This window comes from Bos indicus x Bos taurus, chromosome 5 (genome assembly GCF_003369695.1).
Source record: "Bos indicus x Bos taurus breed Angus x Brahman F1 hybrid chromosome 5, Bos_hybrid_MaternalHap_v2.0, whole genome shotgun sequence".
Taxonomy (NCBI): Eukaryota; Metazoa; Chordata; class Mammalia; order Artiodactyla; family Bovidae; genus Bos; species Bos indicus x Bos taurus.
This window is the reverse complement of record NC_040080.1, coordinates 40184856-40204742: the sequence shown is the minus strand read 5'-3', so window position 1 is coordinate 40204742 and position 19887 is coordinate 40184856. Positions and strand designations below refer to the sequence as shown.

Below are 19887 nucleotides of genomic sequence, written 5' to 3'. Positions count from 1 at the left end.
TATACCACTTATCTCAGTTGTTATGTAAGTATTTATATGATAATTTTTAAAAATAGGTCATGGAAACTCTGTCTTCTTCATCATTGAAAGGCCAGCAGCTACCACAGTGACTAGCAGCTGTTAGATATATTGCAGAATGGTCAACTTCATAACTAAATGAATGAATCGCCTTCCATTTACCTTGTCTTTTTATAACATTTTTAGCATAGAAAGGCTATTCAGTAGAAACATGGTGAATGAATGTCTTCAGAATGTCATGGGTCTCGAGTTGTGTTTTAGTGATTCTTCTTCCCTTTGTAGATTCCTTACTTATTCCTACCTCTTGGCCTTCAACGTGTGGCTTCTGCTTGCACCTGTTACCCTGTGCTATGACTGGCAGGTGGGCAGTATCCCTCTGGTAGAGACCATATGGGACATACGGAATGGAGCTACCATCCTTCTGGCAGTCGTGATGGCCTTACTGAGTCTTCATTGTCTAGCAGCCTTCAAGGTAATTTTCTTAACATTCAAATGAACACTGCATTGGAAGAGAGATGCTCTATACTCAGAAATGCTTTTTTCCTGCAAGAGAATGTGGGTCTAAATTGAATTTATCCCTCTGTCTAAAAAAAAACTTTATATTTAAAAATTTTCCAGAAAAGTAATACATATTTTGAAGACTTTAATGGGGTTAGGAGACCGAGGCTATCTTAATTATATACTTTATTGTTTCCACCAACTGTGTAGAAATTGGATCTGAAATTTAATGTTCACAAATAAGAAATTTTTTTTTCCTGCAGCGGTTGACTATTTTTTGATGCAATTGTTTTATTTCATGTAATGATAAGTGAGATATTGATAACATTGTTGTAAGTGCTTAAAATACGGTTAAGACTCTACTTACATTAATGAATGCCTGCCTGAGTGGGTTGGAGGATTCTCATTTCAAAAAATACTACTACAAAGCTTTATTAATAGTTTTATTATTGGGAACTTGGGAAAATATTGGAATATGGAAAAATTATTAACTGTAACATTTAAAAATGATCAAAGATGGCAAAGAACTCGAAAATATTTACTTATTAAAAATGGCTACAGCCTTGGGCAAGATGCTTATTGTCTGAAGATGTTCCCATGCCCCCAGAGCAGATGTTAAAAATCCACAGGTTTACTGGCTGAAGGTGACTGATTTGTTTGGGGAAATAGTGGACCAGCTAAAAATTTAAGGGGGAGATTTTGGAGGCAAGAGAGCTATAGAAGGGCTGAGATGATACACTCTCCACACATTCATGGATGACTGAGAAAACAATTAGTGCATGTGGGATGCCCTAGAAAGCACAGCAAAATTGAAAGCCTAGGGAGGCTTACTTATTTGCTGCAAATTTGAATGAATTCTTTAACCCATATACAGGTTGGGTGGCAGAGGGTAGAAATTTCACTGGCTTGAGTTGTCTGTGTTTGATCTCTGTTGAAATCATTGGCTGATCTCAAAGATATGCTGGCACAAAAGATATTCCCCTAGAGATTCAGGCAAAAGAAAGAAAGAAACCCAATGAGCAAAAATTTCAGCTGTCTACAAATTTTTCAATTTGTGTCCAGGCAAGTTTATCACATATTAAAACAGGAAACCATCAGATTTCAGAAGAGCAGAACAGAGTAGAGTTCATGGACAGAGGAGCCTGGCAGACTATAATCCATGGGGTTGCAAAGAGTCAGACACTACTAAGCGACTGAGTACACAGCAAAAACAGCATAGTTATGGCATACTATATATGGTTTTTAATCAGATTACTGGACATGTAAAGAAATAGGATAGTATGACCCAAGGTCAGGAAAAGACAGTCAGCAGAAAATGGAATAGAATTCAGATTCCAAAGTGTAAGTACACTCATACAAGCTTAATTGATTTTTGACAGTTACTAAGGTAATTCAATGGGGAAAGGATAGTCTTTTAAATAGAAGATACTGAAATAACAAATTAATCCTTACCTCATACTATACATTTAGAAAGTATTTTTAAGTGAATCATAAGTGTTAGTGTTAGTCACTCAGTCGTGCCCGACTCTTTGTGACCCTATGGACTGCAGCCCACCAGGTTCCTCTGTCCGTGAGATTTTCCAGGCAAGGATACTGGGGTGGGTTGCCATTTCCTTAAGAGTTAAGCAGAACCAAAGTTTCTAAAAGGAAATAGAAAAAGATCTTTGTGAATTTGGGTTCAACAAAGATTTTTATGATACATAAAGTATAAATTATTTTTTAAGAGTTGGTTAATTAGACATCATTAGGGTTAAAAGCTTTGTTCCTCAAATGATAATGTTAATTAAATCAAATGGCAAGCTACAAATTGGGAGAAAATATTTGCTGGGATATTTAAAGAGTTGTGAAAATGCAATAATAAGAAAAACAGCTCATTTAAAATGTTCAAGAGATACAAATGGATACTTCACAAGAAAAGATATACAAAGGTTAATAAGCACATGAAAAAATGCTTGGCATCATTAATCATTAGGGAAATTCAAATTAAAAACACAAAGGGAACTACTTTACATCCTCTAGAATAACTATAATTAAAAAAATTCACAATACTAAGTGTTGGCCAAGAATGGGGAGCAACTGTAGGCCTCATGTATTACTGGTGAAAATGGTTCAGTCACTTTGGGAATATTCAGCAGTTTGTTATTAATAAAAAGTTAAACATAAAAACAGACAATTCTACTCAGTATCCACTAAAAGGAGATGGAAACTTCTGTCTATACAAAAGTCTTACAAGCAAGTATTCATAGAAGCTTTATTTGTACTAACTGAAAAATAAAAATAATCTAGTGACTTTACGTTGTAAATGGATAAACTTAATGCAGTAAATTATTGAAAAAATTTAAAGGAACAAATAATGCACTCATGCATAAATCAACATAAATGAACCTCAAATACTAAGTGAAGGGAACCCGGCATATAAGATCACATACTGTTTAATTCCATTCATATGAAATGTCTGTCATTATAATTTTACCTTTCCTAGAGTTTTCTATGTCTAGAAAAGGCAGAATTATAATGACAAAAAACCTGGGTTTGGGGATTGACCGTAACTTGTGAAGGAACTTTTTGGGGTGTTGAATGCTTTCTAAAATTTGACTGTGTGGTTATTGAACTACATACATTTAGCAAAACTCACCAGAATATATGTATAAAATGGGTGGATTCTATTGTATGTGAATTGTATCAATAAAGCTATATTTAAAAAATACTAAAATGTTGCAAATAGATTAAAGATTGAAATGAATACATAACTGAAAATAAAATATAAAACATACTATGTGATCCTAAAAGTGTGATGAAAAAGTCTTTGTTTTTTTACTTGAGGTGAAACTTGCATGACATATAATTAACCATTCTAAAGTATACAGCATTGTGGTACTTAGTGTGTTCACAGTCTTGAATAGTTCACTGCTCTATTTCAGAGCTCTTTCATAACTTCATTAAAAACACTCATGCATATTAAGTAATAACTCCCAACTCTCCCTACCCCATCCCCTGGTAACCTCTAATCTGCTTTCTGTCTCTGTGGATTTGCATATTCTGGATATGAAATAAATTATACAATAACTGCAAAAATATAATATGTAACCATTTATGTCTGACTTCTTTCACTTTGTGTGGTACTTTGAAATTCATGCTAATTATAGTGTGTATCAATACTCTGTTCCTTTTATGGCTGAATAATATTGGATTTTGTATTATTTTGTTTAAAGCATGGTGGGCATGAAGAAGTATTTGCATCTCCTTAATGATCAGTGATGAACATCTTTTCATTTGCTTATTGGCCATCTGTGTATCTTTTTTTGGAGAAATGTCTATTCAAGTCCTTTGGTCTTTTTTTTTTTTTTTAATTTGGTTATATTTTTGATGTTGAGTTATAAGAATTCAGAATATTAAATTCCCAACAGATAGATGATTTGGAAATATTTTCTCCCATTCTTTAGGTTTTCATTTCACATTGTTAATAATGTCCTTTAATGCACAAAAGTTTTTTTAATTTAATGAAGTCTGATTGCTTTCTTTTGTTATTCATTACTTTTGGTGTTAAATCTAAAACTCACATTTGAGGTCATAAAGATTTCTGACTTTGCTCTCTTCTAAAAGTTTCATAAGTTTTAGCTCTGATATTTAGGTTCGTAATCCATTTTGAGTTAATTTTGTATATGAGCACAAATTTCGCCTTCGTGGTAAAGCCTACCATAACTACTCTGTTTAAAATGCAAACATATACCCTCTACTCCACATCTTATCTCCCTAAACTTTTCTTCACTATATTTCCAATAGTTATATAACTTGGTGATTTTTACCTATTGGAGTAGTAAGCCCCATGAGAACAGTAATTATTTTCTATTTTGTTTAATGCCATGTTTCTAACACTGAGTTGCTACCTCCAAAATTTATTATCTAAATTTTATTGTTATCTAAATGAATAAAACCATAAAAAGTTAGCAACTCTATTTATATTTTGGTATGCAGAACCTTTTTTTTTTAAGGTGAACTATATCTAAAGCCTATAAAAAGACCATAGTCAATACCAGTATGAAGTGTTAGAGGGTCAATATAAGGTTTGTTTGATTTTTTTTTAATATAAATTTATTTATTTTAGTTGGAGGTTAATTACTTTACAGTATTGTATTGGTTTATTAGAGTCTGGCCTTTTCTTGTGGTTTGACATGCCTGCTATATTGGTATTGATCTGCAGGAGCAAATATAGTAGAGTGCTGGACCGGTATGTCAGGAAGGGTTTTTCTTGGCTCCCTCCCAACTAATTAAAGGGAGTGTTGCATCCCCACAGGCTGTCACCTTGGTCACGTTATGTTAAAGATGTACCTTAATGATGGCAGTAGAGCCCTACATACACAGGCAAGCCTTGGCTGTCCCCAGAGTGTCTTTGATAACATGATAAATGAGTAGAAACTTCTCCGTTGGAAGGCTATTAGTCCTTTTCTTTCATGGAATTTGTTCCAAAGTCACTTTCTTGCATCTGGAAAAACATTAGCAAAGCATTCCAGCTGTGGTGATAGTAAGATTGATCTCTTCTGTGATGGCTTTCATCTTGAAAATTCTTTGCAAACATTAACTAAAGCCGCTGGCAATTCTTGGAGGCTACTTGCACTTTCTACATTTTCTTCTTTCAGAGCTTGGAGACAGAGGTTTGGCATCTAGCTCGTGTTTATGTGGCCTGGCCTCTCTGTTCTTGATCTACTTACACATTGGAAGGTCTTAAAAGTCAGATTATCCTGCTAGTTAGTAACTTCTTGAAGTGGGGATAATCCTATTTATTCTATGTGATGATCAGTTACTAAGGACATGATCCTCAGGGCTTTGACGCATGACAATAAGCAGTAGAACCAAGATTTTATGAAAATAGAGGTACTGCTTATGGATATTCTTCTGTGCTAAAAAGGAACAGTGGATGAAATGTTTGTAGTAATATCAACAAAATAAACCCAACTCTCTCCACCTAGAATATTTCCAAATGATGTGTGTACTATATTAATGTATTGAAATTATTTTATAACCCCAACTATTTCTTTAAATTTTGAGATAATAAGTCCATATGATACATTACTGGGGGAAAAATGCTTGGATAAACAAGCATAGACATTGAGTCCTGGGAATCATGGAAAATATTTCTTCTATTTTCACCTTTGTTTGATTCTCAATCATACAAAATCCACCCTGACTTATCCTCAGAGGAGAGTATGTTCTCTTTAGCCTCACTACATCTTCCTCTTTAATTCTCATAATGTTGATTGAATATCTACTTTTTGCCAGGATTACAGCTGTAAACAGAATGAAGGTCTTGCCTACATAGAGCTTACACTTAACCACTTAAAATTTGTCGTTTCGTGCCAGCCATCGGTAGGGGCTATGAGGAGGTCAGGGTCGACCTCACAGATGTTATGACACTTGAGCAGAGACATAAAGGAAGTGAAGAAATGGGCCATTTGGCTGCTTGCGGAGGATTGTTTCAAGTAGTAGGAAAGCAAGTGCCAAGGCCCTGAGGCAGGAAAGTACTGGAGAGTTTACAGAGCAGCAGAGAGGCAGACACAACTGTAGCAGAGTGGGCCAAAGTCAAACCAAAGGAAATGATTTCAAGGAGATGAGGGTGTGTGTGTGTGTGTTTGTGGAAGGCAGGAGGCGAGGGCTGAAGATAAAGGGCAGTCTTAGCATCCACAATGCATGTGTAAGACATACACAAATTTCTTTTGCTAATATTTATTAACCAATTTTGGGGGGAGGGCATAACTTTGGGGCAATATATATGCTTACACTCTTTTTTCTCCTCCAGTTTACCAACATCACTTCTTTTATCTTACCTTGTCATCACCCAGGGCACTGGAGGAAGGGGACATAATCTACCCTGTTACAGTTGTATTTACACTTAATGAATTTTTCTGGAAAACATTACAAAACTACAAAGTACCACGTGTTAAGAAATAAAACAGCCATTATTTCCCAGTCCCCAGCCACAACCCGAGTCCCACTCTGCAGGCCGGCTTTGAATATTCGTCCTTGCACATTTTTTGCACTTACTGAAAGCAAAAGCAAATTCTCTCTCATACAAGTAAGTTAAGTTGCATATCATTATAAATTGCAGGCCCTTCCAGGCCACTTCTACAGCCAGTTGGAGTGTCCTGGTAGGTAAAGCAACTCAGAGATCCTGTGTTAGAATTTTTTTTTATTATTGGAGTATCATTGTTTTACAGTGTTATGTTTCTGCTGTGCAGCAAAGTGAATCAGTTATACATGTACATAGATGCTCTCTGTTTTTAGATTTCCTTCCCATTTAGGTCACCGCAGAGCACTGAGTAGAGTTCCCTGAGCAATGTAGCATGTTCTCATTCATTATCTATTTTAACCATAGTGCCTGTAGTGTATATAAGTCGATCCCAATCTCCCAATTCATCCCACCTCCCCTTTCCCCCCTTGGTGTCCATGAGTTTATTCTCAACGTCTATGTCTCTATTTCTACTTTGCAAATTGGTTCATCTCAGATGTTTGAATTTTGACAAGTTCTTGTCCAGGGTTGACTGGGAGAACTAGGGCTCAGAATCTAAAGGTTTAAAGATTGTTTCTAATTTGTCCCATTTTTATGGCATAAGAAATTTAAGACCTCAGAAAGTCATTTATTATTTATCATAAAAGAGCTCACTTGTGTCTGAGAGTTTAAATATGAACTTCATCTTACTCTGTGCTTTTCCATTTCCTCTTCCTGTTTATACCTTTAATTCATGAGGAATGCATCTGAGCTCATAGTACATAATGTAGAGAACAATCTAGAAATTCATTATTGGATTGAATTCTTTTTAACAATGACTTTTAAAATGAACTAATTTGCTCTCACTCATTGTGATGAGGATAATCACTCGGTTGGAAGGTGTGCACAGTAGAGATTAAGAGCACTTAAGACGTCAAGGCTGGTTATTCCATTCTTACCTGTGAATAGTGTATATCTGGATACCAGGAGAACAACAGGACGAAAATGTACTTGGTTTTTTCTTACAGATTGTGCATCAGACTATTGACTTGCAATAGTGACAGAGATCAGGAAAGTGTGGATTAATTTGGATTGTTTAAAGTAGTTAATACCATTGGTCCTGCTCTTTATGCTTGTCCTTTCCCATGTCCTTTAATGTGATAGAGGAAACACCACTATATTATATTTAAGAGTAATTTATGTTATTGATTCTCCATTACATTTTCAGAGAGAATCTTGAGATGTTAAGTTTTTATATCTTTTATAATATTGAGGATGCTTATAAAAGTTAAAACCTGAGGGAAAAAAGGGAGATGTTAATGATAGCCAGCTTTCCTAATAATGACCTCAACAAAAAGGTGTGCTTTGAGAACACACATCAAGCAGGGAAGTCTCCTCCTTCAGGTATGAGGTTTTAAAATTGGTTTTGTTTGGTTGTTTTGTTTTCATTTTCAGTAGGGGTCACAGCTTTGTCCCAGGTTTTCCATTCGTAGTCTTCCACATCATTCCCTTGAAACAAGCAAAATCATTGGCTGTATCTCTGGGCCCTGCAAAACCAGTCAGATTCTCAGGTTTGCCTGGCAATGAATGTGCAGCCTGCCCAGTGGAGGTGACCACCAGTGATGACTTGATGGAAATGGAGAAGCAGGGCTGCATGGGGGCCCTTCTCTGGGAGGCAGCTGTGGGATTTCTGGGATCTCCCTTCATGCCTGTTTCCAACCTTGCTCTTGAATAGCCTCCACGCTAGCAAAGTCATGCTCAAAATTCTCCAAGCCAGCCTTCAGTAGTATGTGAACCGTGAACTTCCAGATCAAGCTGGGTTTAGAAAAAGCAGAGGAACCAGAGATCCAATTGCCAACATCCGTTGGGTCATCAAAAAAGCAACAGAGTTCCAGAAAAAAACATCTACTTCTGCTTTATTGACTATTCCAAAGCCTTTGGCTGTGTGGATCACAGCAAACTGGAAAATTCTTAAAGACATGGGACTACCAGACCACCTGACCTGCCTCCTGAGAAATCTGTATGCAGGTCAAGAAGCAGCAGTTAGAACCAGACATGGACAACAGACTGGTTCCAAATCATGAAAGGAGTACATCAAGGCTGTATATTGTCACTCTGCTTATTTAACTTATATGCAGAGTACATCATGAGAAACGCTGGGCCGGATGAAGCACAGCTGGAATCAAGATTGTCAGGAGAAATATCAGTAACCTCAGATATGTAGATGATACCACCCTTATGGCAGAAAGTGAAAAAGAACTAAAGAGCCTCTTGATGAAAGTGAAAGAGGAGAGTGAAAATGTTGGCTTGAAACTCAATATTCAGAAAACAAAGATCATGGCATCTAGTCCCATCACTTCATGGCAAATAGATGGGGAAACAATGGAAACAGTGACAGACTTTATATTGGGGCTCCAAAATCACTGCAGATGGTGACTACAGCCATGAAATTAAGAGATGCTTGCTCCTTGGAAGAAAAGTTATGACCAACCTAGACAGCATATTAAAAAGCAGAGACACTACTTTGTCAACAAAGGTCCATCTAGTCAAGGCTATGGTTTTTCCAGTAGTCGTGTATGGATGTGAGAGTTTGACTATAAAGAAAGCTGAGCACTGAAGAATTGATGCTTTTGAACTGTGGTGTTGGAAAAGACCCTTGAGAGTCCCTTGGATATCTAGGAGATCCAACTGGTCCATCCTAAAGGAAATCAGTCCTGAATATTCTTTGGAAGGACTGATGCTGAAACTGAAACTCCCAATACTTTGGCCAACTGATGTGAAGAGCTGACTCATTGGAAAAGACCCTGATGCTGGGAAAGATTGAAGCCGAAAGGAGAAGGACATGACAGAGAATGAGATGGTTGTTGGCAACACTGACTCAATGGACATGAGTTTGAGTAAGCTCTGGGAGTTGGTGATGGACAGGGAGGCCTGGCGTGCTTCAGTCCTTAGGGTTGCAAAGAGTTGGACGTAACTGAGTGACTGAACTGATCTGAACTGAACTGATGCTAGTGTTACCACAGCCCCCATCAATATACTCAGTGAAAGAGCAAACAGATGGACAAACAGAAGATCTCTCTTTTATTAACCACCCCCCCACACACACACATGTCCACAAGGAGGGAAGATTGGAAAGTGATTATTTTCTCATTGACATTCTTGCCTTATTCCCCAAAGTACTTGTAACAGGAGTAACTTATGAGAATAATATAATACAGTATGGCAGAGCAAGAGGCAAACTTTTCTCTCCTTTTGGTGAAGAACTAGGTATAAATATTTGAGGCTTTGTCATATAGTCTGTCATAACTCTTCTGCTCCACCGTTGTCACATACATTATCTGACCCCTGGTGTACTACCATAGATTCACATGGTTGAAGTAAAACATGCTTTTAGATTTCTGGAAGTTAGAAAACTAGTTTAGTTTAGAAGCTAAACTTTTCATTTAGCTCAGCCAAACAGTACGTTAAGGTATTATTGTGTCACGTAGATCATTGTGGAATAGCTCTTTTAAGTTCTAGAAGAGCCATTATGAGGCCTGGTACAACAAGCAACATGTTTTAATATACCAAATGGTAAAATAAAATTGAACTTGAGGAATGAAGATTGCAGTTAATGGTAAATGGCTCTGTGCCAATGTTGATGGGTATTTTCCTTTTCTTCTGGCCTACATTTCTCTTTTCGGTTCCCATTCTCTGAAAACTTCACATTCTCCATCCTTTTTCTGTCCTCAATTTATGAGAATCCTCCTCATACTATTTTACAGGTCCCATCTTTCCAGCCCATTTACAACCCGTCCTGTTTTTCCTGCTCTGGGACCCCTGCAGGCACTGAGAGAAGAGGTCCTGTGGTGTCTTGCCATGGTCCATCTGTGTGTGACCACCAAGACTTCAGGAGAGCCATTGTCTGAGAGGTCTCTGTTTCAAATTTGGCCAGCCTAGTTGATCCAGCCTCTTCTTACTGCCCTCAGTTGACTTCTCCACTTGCCACTTTTTACCTGTAGTGATAACATCCTACTACTTGGGTCACAGTTTTCCAAGTCAGTTGTTCAGTCACCCAGTCCTGTCTGACTCTTTGCGACCCCATGGACTGCAGCATGCCAGGCCTCTCTGTCCCTCACCCCACCTAGCAAAAAGTGTTCAAGTCAGTACCTGTAGTCAATTTTGGCCATGCTCTGAAGCTCAGATTTCAGCTTCTATCATTTTTCTGATGAAAGTTGGAAAATGAGGCACTTATGCTTCCTCAGATGTGATTTTGAAAAGTAGAGAAGTTGAATTTTCACTTTATTTTAAAATGAAACACATTCAAAGATCCATTGCTGCTGCCTCTTCCCACATGTTTTTACATCACTGCTTTGCCATATATGATACAAATTGTGACTTATGTTCAGTCATGGTAATTTCATCTGGTAGTCTAAGTTAAATTCGTAATGACCATCTTCCAGTGGGAGCCATTCTTCTCCAGGTTGGAGGCAGCCCAGGTGTGGAGGAGTACTGCCCCAAGTTCCAGACCCAGAGTCCCAGGGCTGGGATGAGAGAAAGCTGCAGAGTAGAGTGATTAGTGCTTATCTGAGTCAGGCCGGGCTGGGCCCCTGCCCACTGTGAGCTCACCTTGTTTAACCCTGTTCTTACACCGTCCTGTCAAGTCATTGTGAAGCTGAACCAGGGCAAGCCATGCTGGACACTCAGCACAGTGGCTGACATGTGGGGAACACTGAGTACCCTGCAGCTGGTTTTTTATTCCTTGTCATCATCATCACCATTACCATCATCTAGAAATCATCACAGTTAAAAGTCAGGAGCACAATCAGGGCTTTTATTTCCATTTTGTAGAAATAACCAGACTTGAACAAAATGTAACCCAGTTGACTGCTTTTTTAAAATTATATATATTTCAACTTACAATTACACTTTAGATCATCAAAAATATTTATAATACTACCGCAGATTGATCCTGCCTTCCCACCTCTCCTTCTTTCCCCATCCTAGGTAACAGAGGTTAAATTCTTGGCCTGAGATCTTAATAGTAGAAACATACTTGAAGATTTTTAATGATTAAGCATATTTTAGAATTTGGAAGTAGATATGTGCAAATATTGGAGAAGGCAGTGGCACCCCACTCCAGTACTCTTACCTGGAAAATCCCATGGACGGAGGAGCCTGGTAGGCTGCAGTCCTTGGGGTCGCTAAGAGTCAGACACAACTGAGTGACTTCACTTTCACTTTTCACTTTCATGCATTGGAGAAGGAAATGGCAACCCACTCCAGTGTTCTTGCCTGGAGAATCCCAGGGACGGTGGAACCTGATGGGCTGCTGTCTGTGGGGTTGCACAGAGTCGGACACGACTGAAGGGACTTAGCAGCAGCATGTTCAAATATAATAGAAAGGCAGAATCCTAACATAAAACTATTTAGTTAAAAAATGGATGTTAAGGGAAAGAAAATAGTGACAAATATCACTAAATTATTTACAAATGAACATTGGAGTCATCACCTAAACCTCCAAATTATAGAAATATTGTAGATTTTAAAGATATTTGAAAGTTTACCAGAATAGGCAAGATATAAGAAAAGAATCATTTTCTTTTATTGTTGTTTTTAAAACCTGTTACTGTCATTGCTGGATTTCTCCATTCTACTCAGTCCTGGGTATTGAAACGAAATAGCCATTGGAAATGCAACATTTTATTCAGTGGCTACCTGAAAATCAGAGATCCCTGTGCAAAGTCTTCCCAAGGCATTCTTTGTTGTCCGTTACTAATACCTCACCTGGGAAGTCATTTCTCTTTGTGATGTATCTGAACCTCGTGCAGATCTTTCTCATATAGGACACAGTTCGGTTGTAATGCTATGCTTGGCTTTTGATCTGGCCTGGCAGGAGTTTTTTCATATCATTAAATAATTTGTTTTATTCTTTGCCTTCACAGGGCAGTTACATTTTCACAAGTCACAATCTTTATTAAGAAAGTGACTTACTTACCCCTCTTATGTTTATACCTTAGTTGGAAACCTCACTGAAATTATTAATGAAAGAATTAGATAGTTGTGTAATGGGAAAAAGGAGTTTCAGACATCAGTAACAGTTTTATTTTTCTTGATTGTATGCTTTATGATTCTCAGCATGATTTTATAGTCTATATTATTATTTGCTTTTACTCAGAATAATTGTCACCTTTTAAGTGATAATCTTAGTTTTTAACACATCTATTATTTCTTTTAACTTAATGATTCATACTGTCATAAAAGCAACTTATTACCACCTAGCCTGGCAATGCTTCTGATTGTTTTAAACACTTAAAAAGGTCAAAAGATGTTTTTGTAACTCCTGGAGTCATTCTGTCCTTATTATTTCCGTTGAGAACATGACATTTCTATTTAAAGGAGCCCACCCTTTCCATACTGTTTGAAGAAAACCATGAAATATATAATTAGGATGACCCGAGATAAAAGCAGCTAAAGTAAGTTTCTCTAAACAGAAAACCCATTGAGAATAGCTTTTTGTATTAGAAGATAGAAAAGAGGCTGAAGTGACTGATAGCCAGATTCTGTAGGTGGTTTGTTCCAAGTTCTGTGCACAAGGAACTTATAAAGGGATGGCAAATGTGATAAATGCAACCTGGGGAGAATCATTCACCCCATTAAGAAATAAATAAATAAAACTAAAATGCCTTACTTTTGCATATGCTTTGCCTAAAGAGGCAGCATAGAGTATTAGAAGGAAAACAAGTTTGTTATATGAGCTTCTACGTGTCTATATTTACATTATTACACATTAAAATGTTGACAATAGGGTCTTCAAACTTTTTTTCTTACCTAAAATGTAATAAGAATAAGTGAAATAATATATAGGGTACCTGGGGTTGTTTAGCAGGGAACTTGCTATATAAATGCATTACCACATGGTATTTCAAACCAACAGTCTGCATTTTTACTCCTGAACTTACTCTTTCATTGTTTCCCTGACAATTTTCCACCTCTGTACGTTCTACTAGTTGCCAAGGCCAAAATTCTTGGGGTTTTCTTGTTGCCTCTCTGTCTCACTCTCTAATATCACATTCAACCCATCAATAAATCTGGTCAACTCTTGTTTCAAAGTATATCCAGAATCTGACCATTTCTCACTGCCATCACCCTGGTCCAAGCCATTCTCTCACCTAGATTGTTGCCATAACCTAACTAGGTGGCCCGCGTCCATCCTAGTGCCAGTGGTCCATACCACTCTCCATATAGTGACCACCATGATTCATTAAAATGCAAATTAGATCATGCCCTTTTTGTACTTAAAGTCTTTCAGTGGCTCCATATTTTTCTCAAAGTCATAGTAGTCTTATAGTGGCCTAAAGATTCTACATGCTCTTGTCCCACCCCATTGTTTTTCTTGTGTCTTGAATTCATGTCTTCCTATGAAATGAATACTGTGGCTGACTTCATCTTTTGAAGTCTTTGCTTAATTGCCACCCTCTCAACAGGGCGTACTCTATCCACCATGTTTAGAATTGCATCCCTCTTCTTGTCTACTCATCCTCTGTTTCAGATATCCCTCACCAGATTCTTATTTTTTTCCTCTCTGGAAAGGCAAGAGTTTTGTTTGGTTGGTTGGCTTTGCTAACTGATATATGCCAGAGAGCCTAGAATAGTGCCTGGAAAATACAGAGAAGATGGAAGTGATTGACTGCTAAATTCTTTAAGTGATTGCCTATAAGCACATTGCCCAAAGGGATTATAAAAGAAGGCAGTAATATGTTTGTTGAATGAATGAGTAATCAGTGATAGTGTTATACCAAGAGACTCATTGCTGAGGATGGAAAAGTTCTAACGAGGTGGATGAAACTGGAGCCTATTATACAGAGTGAAGTAAGCCAGAAAGAAAAACACCAATACAGTATACTAACACATATATATGGAATTTAGAAAGATGGTAACAATAATCCTGTGTACGAGACAGCAAAAGAGACACTGATGTATAGAACAGTCTTATGGACTCTGTTGGAGAGGGAGAGGGTGGGAAGATTTGGGAGAATGGCATTGAAACATGTATAATATCATGTATGAAACAAACAAAAAAAAAGAATACCTTGAGGAAGAAAATTAATTAGAGGACGTATCCTGTGGTAGCCTTGATGTTCAGGCACTTTGTGTGTCTCATGGCAGAGGCCAGGAGTCTGAGCAGCATGACTAGCTGCAATTAGCAGCTACCTATATATAGCTGTGTGTTGGAAATGGAAACTGGTCTTAAAAGCTGACAAGGTGTTCAGAGACAAGCAGAATAAATTTGTAGGTGCAGGATGATGTGTTTAGAAAAGAAAAGCCTAGAAGAAATGATAAGTTGAGGTATTCAGTATTTAATTTATTGATCATTCATTGGTTTCAAACAATATGCTGAGTATAGACAATAAAAATAGAAGAAAATCAGACGGTAAAGAATCTGCCTGTAGTGCAGGAGACCTGTGTTCGATCCCTGGGTCAGGAAGATCCCCTGGAGAAAGAAATGGCAACCCTCTCCAGTATTCTTGCCTGGAGAATTCCATTGACAGAGGAACCTGATGTGGGCTACAGTCTGTGGGGTGGCAAAGAGTCAGACACAACTGCCAACTAACACTTTTTTCAGAATAAATTTGTAGGTGAAGGATGATAGGTTTAGAGAGGAAAAGACCAGAAGGAATGATAAGTTAAAGTATTCAGGTTTTAATTTATTGATCCTTCATTGGTTCCAAACAATATGCTGAGTATGGAAAATAAAAATAGAGGAAAGCTCTATTTTTACCTTGAAGAGCTGTTTTCTCCACTTTCAGTCCATTACCCCACCTCTGAGAGAAGTATCCTTCTAAACACAGACGTGCTTCTCCACTGCCGAGAAACCTTCCTATTCTCAGGATTTATCCTGGCAGAAGCCAAGGCTATGCTGATAGATGACTCAATAAAGTTCTTTGGATGTGTAGTGATTTTTTTTTTACATGGAAAGTGACAGTCAAGTATTCTACATCTACAAAAGATAAACATAAAATGTGCTTCACCTGTAGTGTGAAGGCTCTAGAAGAGATGTAGGGAAGATTTCTGTTTGGCAGAAACTTGGTGTGATGATCTGGGGGACAGGTTACAGGTGGTACAGAATCTGCCTGCAATGCAGGAGATGCAAGCTCGATCCCTGGGTCAGGAAGATCCCCTGGAGAAGGAAATGGTAACCCACTCCAGTATTCTTGCCTGGAAAATCCCATGGTCAGAGGAGCCTGGCAGGCTACAGTACATGGGGTCACAAAGCACACACATACACAGACGCACACACAGAAACTCCTAATATGGAAACTTTTCTTTTTAACTTCATTCTGCTTGAGCGATTTTTACTTGCATTTCTCAAAATATGTTCTATCATCATACAGGTCATTAAGTAAGGTTACTCTAAGTAAAGATTCTGCATTTCAGAAACACTTGGTTTAGAGAAGTTAAACATTTTTCTCTACTGAGGGACTCTATAAACCCCTTTACCATGGTATAAGCAGCATTTTGAGTTTCTAAATGGGGTATATGTAGTAAGTGGCATTTCTTAAATTTATTTGATTTTGGAGTCTTTTTTAGGGCTTTCTTGCAGGATCAGTGCTCTGGTGGCATGTTTTGGGAAATATTGACTTGGAGATATCAGGGTGGGTGGCTAAGTGAATTTTGAGAGTCCTTTCTTGGGCAGTGTTTGAATACTTTCTTGCTGCCATATTTGTACTGTCAAAAACAACAGCCACCACCACAGCATCAACAAAACCATTTTTGTGTTACATTCCCTTTAGCAATACCATCTGTTAAAGGATTCCTTTGAGACCCTTCCTTTTAGAGAGATAGTTTCTAAAAGTCAACAGCAAGGGAGAGGTAAGGCCTTGAAACAGATTCCTGGAGCCTTGGTTTTCATCAGATTGAGGTTGTAGTTAGATTTGAGGCAGTGACTATCATTTCTAAGGGTCATGATGAGATGTGGACACTGCATGGCCATCCTTCAGATGCCACCATTTGGGGAAGTGAGTATCACATCAAGCAGACAGTTTCCCAAGGGAGACCAGAGTGATGTGGCATGTATCTCTGCACATGTGCTCCTTGTAACTGGAGCAGTTTTTTAAATGTATCTTTATTTGCTTCACTGTTGTTTTGTTTTTGTTTTTTTTGTTTTTGTTTTTGTTATTTAATTGAAGGATAATTGCTTAGCAATATTGCTAAGTTAGTTTCTGCCATACATCAACATGAATCTACCATAGGTATACATATACCCCCTCCCTCTTGAACCTCTCTTTCATCTCCCACCCCATCCCAACAGAGCAATGGATTTGAGCTCCTTGAGTCATACAGCAAATTCCCCCTGGCTATCCAATTTTATATATGATAGTGCATGTTTCCACGCTCCTCTCTCCATTCATCCCACCCTCTTCTTCCCCTCCTGTGGGTACACGCTTGTGCTCTATGTCTGTGTCTTCATTGCTGCCCTGCAGAAAGGTTTATCAGTACCATCTTCCTAGGTTCCATGTATATACGTGTTAAGTGTTAGTATGCAATATTTATTTTTCTCTTTCTCTTACTTCACTCTGTGCTGTTGTTTTAAAAAGAAGGTGCTTGACAGAAGACTGTGTGCCTTACCGGAGTGGAAAGTGAGCGGTTCTTCCTAAGAACAAAGCTCCTTTCATGGTAGATTCTTATAGAAAGACTGGAGGACAGAGAAAAGACTTCCTGGGGCTTCACGAAAAGCCAGTATGTGACTGTTTGATGATAAATTGTTGCACTTTTGGCAGAACTTCATGTAAAACTTGTGTTCATCTTTGTGTCTTGTATGGCTCCGATTGCCAGAGGCCAGAGTATTTACAGAAAGGCCTGGCAACTTTCGATGGCCAAATTGGCCTAGTCACTTTGTGCCCTGTCCCCTGGCATTTGGTATTAAAAAGTGGTTAACTGGGAACAACATTATTAACATCAGCCTCCCTGGCATTGCCTTGAACATTCTCTCCTTCCAGGGCACCATAGTTCCTTTTGATGTGGGTGACTCAGGCCAGTGAACTCTAGTTTTCTCCTGTTGCAGAGGTACTTGCTCTGTCAGTGTCTTTACTTGGGGTTAAAACACTTTTACCCTTTGTTTTGCCATCTGAAAGATTTCTTCTTTTATCTTGTAAAAATTTCCCAAGGAGAAACTGACTCTCAATCAGTGATTAGGGGGTGGAATTCTTACTTTTATGTCAAGATTCATATAGGTCCTATGCTGCTTTTCTCTTATCTGCACTTTAGAGATTTATGCTGTTGCGATTTAGTAGAAAGGAGGCCTTATTGAAGCAATGACAATAGGTGCTGGAATGTCTGAACTTAGAAAATTACAAGTACTTGATACTATATTAAAACCTCGGGCCTCTGTTTCCATCCTTTGTTGCATTCATTAATCCATTAAATTTGCCCTTTTAGGCTGTGGTAGATAGGCTGTTCAGATGCACAGTTCAAGGTAAGGGAAGAACATTATTTAATCATGTCAGTTACTTGTTAAAAAAAAAAAGAGAGAGAGAGAGCTTTAACAACTTATGATAAAGCAAAGTGATCCATCACGCTTTTATTACTGTATGTTTCAGAAGCAGGAAAGTGGGTCTTGTCAAAGAGATCCAACATATTTTGAATATAGAAGATTCTTTGATTTTGGAGGAGTACATTGATGGATAGTAGGAATCATATCCATTATTAATAGCAGTTACTTCAGAAGCTCAATTGACAAGTTAAAACTCACTTTTTTTTTAGCTGTTGAGAGAAGCCACTAACTTTCTTATTACTTTCACACTTGTAACCTTGAAGTAAGCCAAACTGTAATTTGTTTGATAAAATATGATGAATTATTATTGTCTTTAAGGAATGCTGCTCTAAAACTTTTGCATCTTTACTGTGTGGAACTGTATGGGGTTTTTGTGGTTCCTTCTCCTTGTTCATTTTAGATTACAGAAGGGAGGGACTGTCCTCTGTGTGACAATCCAAAGTGGGAAGATGAATCATACCTCTGAGTGAGTGTGACTCACAGTGTGAAAAAAGTAACAATCGTGTCTGTTTCTTAACAGAAAATAAGTCTATAGCATCCTGCTTTGAAAAGTTTTGGCAGAGGGACATCTTAGAAATGTTTAAACAGTAGTCATAGGTAGAAGACCACTTCTGCCAGGCATGTATATTGCCATAGGAACAAAGTTATTTATAAAATGCATCTAATTTATCCTCTGCCTCCATTTCCTTGTCATCAAAACTGAATTCACGCATGACCTCACTTGCAAGGTTAAATCCACCCTGGTTCTTAACTGAATTCTTACAGAGGGAAAAAAATGGTTAATTGTTTCTGCCTCCCTCCTACCTAAGGTCACTTACTGTTACTGTTCTCCACAGAGAATTCAGTAGCATTACCTGAGACATTTTTGTTTCACTAGCCAGAGCTGGATGCAGGGAGCATGGTGGAAGACCCGGACCCCTAAGTGGTGGCCTTTTCTCCTTTCTACCCTGGACAAGCTCCAGGCATACAAGAATGAGCTTCTGCTGACAGTTTTCTCTTCTTGGACCCACAGAGCCCCTATGCGGTACACCACTCACCCTCCTCTGGACAGGGCCTCCCCTGAAGCCAGAGGTGCCTGCTGGGCATTCTTGGTGCCTCCTCCCAGCTCCTCCTTTCTTCTGAGTCCACCCAGATAGCTTTAGTCTCAACACATATGAACATATAGCTATTAGAGCAACACTACTCTTTTGATTTTCCAAATCTACCCTCCTGAGCAAATATCTGGTATACATATGAATCTCACAGGTGTTACAAGAGTAAATGGTTATCAGATAAAGAGAAATACCGCAGGATACCACTTTATATGGAATCTAAAAATTCAACAAACTAGTGTTTACCAATGAGGAGAAGGAGAAGGGAGGGGCAACATTGGGATAGGGAGTTAGAAGGTACAAACTATTATGTATAAAATAAGCTACAAGGCTATCTTGTACAACACAGGGAATATAGTCAATATTTTGTAACTATAAATGGAGTATAAACTGTAAAAATTATGAATCACTATATTACACACCTGTAACTTTTGTAACGGGTTTCCCAGGTGTCTCAGCAGTACGAGCTTGATCCCTGGGTTGGGAATATCCCATAGGGAAAAGAATGGCAACCCACTCCAATATTCTTGACTGGAGAATTCCATGGACAGAGGAGCCCCTTGGGCTACAGTCCATGCGGTCGCAAAGGCATTCACAACTTAGTGACAGCACAAGTTCATTGGCATGAGCTTATATAATATTGACCAACATTTATATTTCAGTTAAAATATTATATAATATTGACCAACAATTATATTTCAGTTAAAAAAATAAATTTTAAAAAATGTAAAGGTTAAAAAATGCAAAAAATAAGTGGTTATGAC

At 38.0% G+C, this 19887-nt stretch overlaps 1 protein-coding gene across 1 annotated transcript in view; it reads left to right on the top strand.

Annotated features, from left to right (window-relative positions):
* The window catches only part of TMTC1 (transmembrane and tetratricopeptide repeat containing 1), a 311926-nt gene that overhangs the window by 169115 nt on the left and 122924 nt on the right, over positions 1-19887 (top strand). The window contains exon 8 of the mRNA XM_027541632.1: positions 301-490. Within this exon, the coding sequence (XP_027397433.1) occupies positions 301-490 (190 nt within the window). The remainder of the gene's footprint in view (positions 1-300; positions 491-19887) is intronic.